Below are 8,363 nucleotides of genomic sequence, written 5' to 3' on the forward strand. Positions count from 1 at the left end.
TATTTGTAATTATTTGTAACTATTTTTCGTAATTGTTTGTAATTATTCATGTAAATACTGTTTATTTTAATGTAAATACGAGCTGAAATCTAAATATTGATTATGCCGATGTAAATATTGTTTATTTCAATGTAAATACGAGTTGAAATCTGAATATTGACTATGCCAATGTAAATACTATTTATTTCAGATCGACAACAATACACAATGCTCTAACTGTCATTTAGAGGAACCTGACTTGTACAAAATTGACGAGTATGTCCTACTGATTTGCACCTGCTACACCTACGCGGTTAAGAAAACTCTCCAATAGATAGTATTCTAGAAGTACTTGGACGTCCAGGATCACGTGGTTCAATGAGAGGTGCGACAATGTATTGAACGGGCGAATATGATCTGGAACTTCTCATTCGGCTTCGTTTGGAAGCGGAAATATGATTTCAACATACGCAGCTCTCCAGTTTTCAGCAGTATAATAAGGAGAGCACAATGTTCTCGCTGCAAATCCTCGATACATAGCTACTGCAACTGCATGCTCACATGAAAAACTCTCTAACTAAAATTATTTACAAGTGCATGTTCCATAAGTCAAATCTACCATGTATACCGTATTACGTGCACATTTCATAGAGAAGCGCGACTCGTCTAGTTGTTCGACATTTAACTTTCTCGTAGCCTCTTCAACCTTGAAGAGCTTTTCCTCTTGTACCGGGACTAGCACGCTTATGCAATTATGTGATTTCCATTGTCGATCGTGAAACCACTGCTACAACTTCGTACGGATATTCTCAATCAGTGCGAGAATGGGTAACTCTTGATTTCTCTTGAATAATACATTGAGAGACTCCGCGTTGTTTGATGTTATCATGTTGTATTGACGTCCTAGAAAATATGAGCATGCCCAATGCTCAATCCCCATTTTCGTTAGATAGTCCCATGCCGAGAATGATTTGCTTTCTATTTCAATCATGTACCTATTACACTCTTCAATACGATAAGCTTCGATCGCTCTCCTATAATGTGAAATGATGCCTTTGCCCCGATACCTGGTTTTCAAGTTGCCTTGTATATAGTACATGCAATACCCATGATGTGCACATGGAAAAACTTCAGCAATACCATTTATTATAGACTGTCCCCGATCGGTTACAAATGCAAGGTCCTCAACTTTCCCAATTACTTCCCTGAGCTTTGTGAAGAACCAACGCATCGACAGATTATTCTCATTATCAACTATGCCGAATGCAAGACGGTAAATTTGGATGTTGGCATCTTGACATATATCAATAATCAACTTACCTTGGTATTTGGATTTTAGATTTGTACCGTCGACTAGAATTAGGGGTCGCATAGCATTTTGAAATTCCTGAATGCATTGTCCAAGAGGCATAAAGAAGAATTTGAAGCAGTTCTCAGCCTCCATCTCTATAAAAAATGCTGAGTCGTGATTAGTTTTCTCCGTGTTATGGCAATATCTGGCCAATTTAGCATAACTTTCCTCTACCGAGCCCATTAAATCCTCCAACACGCATCCTTTAGCCTTCCAGACCTTCTGGTAGCTCATGACTACTCCGTACTCTCGACGAACATCGTTAATGATGTCCGATGGTGTAGAGATTGTTCGTGGATCCTGATACTTGTGTGTTATCTGTCGACCAATAAATCAAGCTCGGGCTTGCCTATGATCATTGCGACAAACTCCCACGTCACAAGTATGTTCCCGTGTATATTTACAAATTACGAAGCACTCATTCGTGTCCATCTTCATCGCTCACAAACGCCAACTGCAACTATCATCTATGCATGATAGCGTAAACAACGACCTATTCGATTTTTTCACTCTAAACTTGAAGTTGTATTTTAGTGCAATTAGGTGCACAGCTTCTTGCAAATATTTCTTCGTTTCAAACAGTTGCTCGACATACAAATCCTCATTATCGGGAACCATACATGAAGAGTTAGATGATAATCCACTTGATCTAGCCCCCGAGGTCCCACCTCATTCATGTCTCTGTCGGGATAAAGCAATCAACTCCTCGTTCATAAAAGTATTTGCATTTTCATTCTCGTTGTCACGAGCTGCGGAGGGGATTCAGTGTGCAACTGTCTCTGGAATAACCACATCATCTTCACGAGTTATCTCCACTGTATCTTAAAAAGCATTAGCATTTTTAATCTTCACCTCCCGAGTCTACTTGTTCATCTTCGACGACATCCTTCCTTACTAAAGTCACGCAAAGAGGAGTCGTGTGCTTATTGTTCAATTCAATCAGATAATTCACTTCATCAACAGAAGAAATCATTATAGGTGGAATCGGAACTGATGCATGCTCACTGAATTTAAATTTCAATTCCATGTTGTATTGAGAAGGATCAACATTCAACTTGTTCTGTAAATCATTATAGAGTTCTGCATACGATGTACCTGATGATATGAAAATTGCGATACCACCACGTTTAGCACTTGTCCATTTCCATATCCATTGATCTCTTTCGTCCAATTCGAAATTACCAAAGTAACAAACTGGGACTACAACCATATCTGCATGTCGAAACAGAATTATTAATTACAAGAAAAATATCAACAGCAATAAAAATAACCCAAAAAGGGAGAAAAATGAAAACAGTTGACAAACACCTGGTCTAACAGCCAGCTGTTTGACCAACTGTTAAACAGTCTGTTTAACAGCCGATGAAATAGTCGAATCACCGGTACACGTCGGACTGTTAACACTCAACACTCGTCCGGCAAAGTATATGCAAATGAATTTTTTCTGATCAAATGCTTAAAAAATTATAGATTTATTAAAAAAAATTTATCTACATTACCATTAAATGTCGAAATACAATTTATCGATTTAAACGTACAATAATTTAACGAAAACAAGATTAAATTTGCGTATATAAACTTACCGAACTGACGAGATTGATGTCCACAAATTTTTGACTTCTGATTTTGATAATTTTTTTAGTTTCTACAGTTGAAGCAGATGAAAGATGAGAGTATTTTATTTATCTGTGTTGGAGTAAACAGATAAGAAAAGTATGAAGTGTTTGCTTTTTATTTGTTAAGTAAAAGAGTATTGATATCTTTTAAAAAAATCAACTTTTGTAATTGTATAATGTATTTAAGGGTAATTTTGTTTTTTAACATTGGATAGACCATTTTCATAATATCCATTTTTTGAGAAGTCAATGTGAAATTTAGGTGATTTAACCGAGTCAATTTTAAAAGTACCCCGAATAATAATGTGGACTTCACTCATTTCATATCCAATCCAATAAGTGCAATTGTACCCCCACTTAAAATTCCAAGTGAAGAAATTGGGCCACGAGTCATAATGCATTAGTGGTTATGTATACTCTTTACCATATAGCGTTTGATGCAGTTCAAACAACTTTGGAGTTCGTACCAAATTATTGAGGACGTTAATCCTAGAATAAAATAATTAAAAATATTAATGAAGTAAATAATCACGTAAGAAAGTTCCATATGTAATGGCTGATGATATGAATACAACAGTTTTTGATGAAATTACGATGCACATGTTGTAAGTATTGTGCCATAAGTTCAACTGATTTTGGCAGTAAACATTTTTAATAAGATTACTACATTTTATTATGGTAGATCTATTATTTAATTGAATTATTATTCTAATAAATTGAATCAATAGTGTTCGTAAATTAAAAGTCTTGGTACGTTGTTAATCACGAGGAGTTGTGATAAAGAGCAACAAATTACATATGACTAAATCTTAATTATTCACGATCGTAAGTAATAACGGGATATGAATAAACCATCACATGTGACATTTCTCACTTGTGAAATGAGTAGTTAATCTCACAAAGTAAAATATAGTGGCATTTCAATGGATACGTAAACATTTTGTTATAAGAACAAAATATTGGAGACCCTCGTGAGAGATTCTATATTGATAAATATTTGAGTGTTAGTAGTTAATCTATAATATTCAATGATGAAATTGGTTCTTCAACTTTAGGTCATTATAGTGCCTAACATGGGGACAATCATACTTTGAAGATATTTGATGTTGTTTCATCAAGAGTCACTAATACTATATCGTTCCGGTACGTCGAGAATCATATGAAAGTTGTGAATGATCAATAGATGATTCATTACTCTTAGATAGTAAGAGATTATGATCTACATTTCATTCGATTAAATTGAGAATGAAGTTCTTAGTCAAGGTATGCTCATAAGTCAAAAATAGTTTTTTATTTATAATGACTTAAAGAGTATTGGAATGAAAGATATGATCAATTATCAAGATCAACACTCTTTCGTATCTCTTAATTTGATCGGATCGTATTGACAAATGAATTAGAGTTTCATGGTAAATAAAACAAATTTGATGTTTGTTATATCACGTGACATTTTCATAACATGTATTACCCTAACATATTGTTGGATGTTAATCTGCGATGACAAATGTGAATTAATGATAATTAAAATGGTGTTTTAATTTATCGATTTTGATAAAGCCCCCATTTGTTTCTCATTTTTGAAAGAATCAGAATGAAAAATATAGTTGATACGGACCCCATACAAGAGATAGAAATTCAAATTTGGTGATTTGATGTGATGGATAACGGTCATATTTTTCATTTTAATAAGAAAAGAATGGGAACCAAACAGGAACAAAATCAAAATAATAATTCACTTTGTTAGATATCGTGATCGGAACCTAATGGATCCCACATATAAGGAGAACTAGAAGAATTATATTACTAATTAATTAATTGTCATGTATTGGACATTTTTTAAATTAATTAATTCGGTTTCTTATTAATGGGACCAAATTAATTTATGAACCAAAATTTAATTAATTAAATGTTAGATTGGATTCAGTTTAAGGGACTGGTCAAGCGCCCTTGAACTCTATTTATAAGCTGTTAAGGTTTTAAAAATCATAACATACATTCATTATCTTGTTAGTACAGGAAAAGATAAACCATACTCTTTTATTCTTGTTATATTCCATGAATTTATTGGAGGTTAGCCGTTTGGACAGATGTGAATTATAAATCGTAATTGTTCTTCGCATTGACATTGTTTTAAATTCTGCTATGCACGATTGAGTAAATTTCCAAAAACGTATCAACAATTATCGATGACAATGTCATTGTCGATAATGTCAACAACTGCTGACAGTGCTTTCGTCAATAACAAAAGTTGTTGGTATGACCAATGATGATTTTTTATTTTTTTGGATTTTTAATGATTTATAAATTATCGATTATCAACTTTAAATATCTTCTTCTTCTTTTTTTTTTCTTTTTTTTTTTTTGTCTATAAAATTAAAGATCGAGTAAGTGATTATTTCTGGTTGTTATTTATCCTCAACGAATTTTTTCCGTTAGCATTAATTGTTTTTATTTTGATAACTCTATTTAACAACAAAATCTCTTATGTAAATTTAATTAATTAAACTATTTATATTATTGAACTTCTGTAAAGGCTCTGCGAATGTGGGTCTATACACATAGAATTTTAGTTATACTATTAATATTATTAACCGAAAAGCCATTTATAATTTTGATTTTTTAAAATCATTTTATATAATTATTGACATAATTTTTAAAATAATATTTAATTTTCAATTTAATCTAAATTGGTAAAATTAAATTTAGTAAGATTTTCTTTTTAAAGTATCATCGGTAAAAACTACGTTGTTACTCTTAAATTATTATTTTTGTTACACGTGATCTTTTCATTCAATGTTTACTAGGCACCGTTTGATTTAACAAAAATTTTCCCTAGAAAATGGAATTTGGATTCCAACTTCCACAAAAAGGGTGTTTGATAGTTTATATTTACCATGGAATTGAATTTCTTAGATTTCTTAGAAATTGCATTTTTCCTTGTTTTCAAGGAATTTGAATTCTCACCAAATTATAGTCTACTATAGCATTTTTTTTTTTTTGCAATGGAAACTAATTAAAAGAATTATTGTAAAAAAATATTTCCATTTAATTGACAATTTTCATATAAAATAAGGTCAAACGAACACCAAAAGATTGATGATTTTCTTGATTTTTTTTTTGCTTTTTGTTGGGAAGTTGACAATGGAAACAAATTTTATTCCCAATACCAGTAAAATATGTCATTTTAATTGACAATTTTCATGTAAAATAAAGTCAAACGAATACCAAAAAATACTTTTATTTTAACATTTTTCACGTTGAAAATTATACAAATCAAACACAATAATTTACAATTCCCAAAAAAATAATTTTTAGGCAATTCAATTCCCTGAAATTCGTTTTCAAATCAATTCAATTTTATCTTTACAATCAAACGGACTCTTATTGTTTTGATTATTTTATTTAGTAATAGGGTTTCTGTTAATAATTCTTTAGAAGTTGATTTTAATATGAAGATTCAGTGAAATTATTTTGAATAAAACTTATTAAATTGGGATCTTACCTAACGATGGAGACTTAGATGACTACCTAACTTGCCTTGAGGTTAAGTTGACTCTACAATCGATATTTAAAATGGGATTAAACTAATTGTACTCACAAAGTGTACACATTGATTGACATCCCCTTACGAGTAAAAAATATGACAATTGATTGAAAAATGTGTTATCAAAATCAATGTACCAAAATCTGCTAATGCATGATGGTGCAATTCGACGTGTCAATATTTATTTATATGTAGCATGGTCCTTCAAAATGATATTCTATTCAGTGTTAAGATTCCATTTTAAAATGTCGATCGAGTTAAGAAACGTTGCATGAATTTGTATATGTTGATTATTAATTTTACGTAAAAATTGTTGGAATTTACTCTTAACATATTCGTTCAAGAGACGGATTCATTCAAAAACACTAATCTTAAAATTTGACTTACGTTTTGGATTTCGTGTGTGTGTATATATCCTAAGCATCCGGTGAGATATATATATAAGTCTTGGAAGATATCTCGGGTGACAGGTGTTCATTGGTGGTGCCGATGGGAGAAGAAAGAGCTGCAACTAGGGATAGATATGGCATGTGCTTAGGCGAGGCAAAAGTTTCATCATTTACACCCCTTTATTTTAGTAGGCGCCAGCCTTCTCCATCAAATCAACAAGAAAGTGGGGGTTTAAAGAGATCCACTCCATAGCCATGCACCTTAGCCTCTGCTTTCAGTCATTTCTTTCCACTTGCTTGAATTGCTTACTATCTTGGATAGGATAGCCAAGGCTGACTTTGTTCTATCTTTTCTATAAACTAATAAGTTAGTGTGAAGCTTTCCTTTTAAGTAGTCAGCTTTCTTTTTTGTTTTCAAATCTTAGTCTGATCAAGGGTATCTTCTTCCTTGTTTAGGACCTCCAATATAACATGAGGGAAGGGCTAAGGTNTTTTTTTTTTTTTTTTTTTGTCTATAAAATTAAAGATCGAGTAAGTGATTATTTCTGGTTGTTATTTATCCTCAACGAATTTTTTCCGTTAGCATTAATTGTTTTTATTTTGATAACTCTATTTAACAACAAAATCTCTTATGTAAATTTAATTAATTAAACTATTTATATTATTGAACTTCTGTAAAGGCTCTGTGAATGTGGGTCTATACACATAGAATTTTAGTTATACTATTAATATTATTAACCGAAAAGCCATTTATAATTTTGATTTTTTAAAATCATTTTATATAATTATTGACATAATTTTTAAAATAATATTTAATTTTCAATTTAATCTAAATTGGTAAAATTAAATTTAGTAAGATTTTCTTTTTAAAGTATCATCGGTAAAAACTACGTTGTTACTCTTAAATTATTATTTTTGTTACACGTGATCTTTTCATTCAATGTTTACTAGGCACCGTTTGATTTAACAAAAATTTTCCCTAGAAAATGGAATTTGGATTCCAACTTCCACAAAAAGGGTGTTTGATAGTTTATATTTACCATGGAATTGAATTTCTTAGATTTCTTAGAAATTGCATTTTTCCTTGTTTTCAAGGAATTTGAATTCTCACCAAATTATAGTCTACTATAGCATTTTTTTTTTTTTTGCAATGGAAACTAATTAAAAGAATTATTGTAAAAAAATATTTCCATTTAATTGACAATTTTCATATAAAATAAGGTCAAACGAACACCAAAAGATTGATGATTTTCTTGATTTTTTTTTCCTTTTGTTGGGAAGTTGACAATGGAAACAAATTTTATTCCCAATACCAGTAAAATATATCATTTTAATTGACAATTTTCATGTAAAATAAAGTCAAAAGAATACCAAAAAATACTTTTATTTTAACATTTTTCACGTTAAAAATTATACAAATCAAACACAATAATTTACAATTCCCAAAAAAATAATTTTTAGGCAATTCAATTCCCTGAAATTCG

The 8,363-nt window shown here is 31.0% G+C and overlaps 1 protein-coding gene across 1 annotated transcript; it reads right to left on the reverse strand.

The window, feature by feature from the left end:
• Nucleotides 1-406: 406 nt before the first annotated feature.
• On the reverse strand, nucleotides 407-1,564 carry LOC111406670. The gene is made up of 3 exons (XM_023036058.1): nucleotides 1,300-1,564; nucleotides 836-1,233; nucleotides 407-556 (listed from the first exon to the last, which is right to left on the reverse strand). The coding sequence occupies exons 1-3, from the start codon at nucleotides 1,562-1,564 to the stop codon at nucleotides 407-409; spliced, it is 813 nt and encodes a 270-aa protein (XP_022891826.1).
• Between the last annotated feature and the right edge of the window lie 6,799 nt (nucleotides 1,565-8,363).

The sequence above is a fragment of the Olea europaea genome, chromosome 12, assembly GCF_002742605.1.
Source record: "Olea europaea var. sylvestris chromosome 12, O_europaea_v1, whole genome shotgun sequence".
NCBI classification, from domain to species: Eukaryota; Viridiplantae; Streptophyta; class Magnoliopsida; order Lamiales; family Oleaceae; genus Olea; species Olea europaea.

Bases quoted from the DNA above. Each gene is read 5' to 3' on its own strand.
- LOC111406670 (XM_023036058.1), bottom strand. From the start codon at position 1,564: ATGAGCTACCAGAAGGTCTGGAAGGCTAAAGGATGCGTGTTGGAGGAT. The intron at 1,234-1,299 runs GTAAGTTGATTA...CATTCGGCATAG, and splicing joins TCTAAAATCCAAATACCAAG to TTGATAATGAGAATAATCTG. The intron at 557-835 runs GTATTATTCAAG...AAATAATTTTAG, and splicing joins ACAACGCGGAGTCTCTCAAT to TTAGAGAGTTTTTCATGTGA.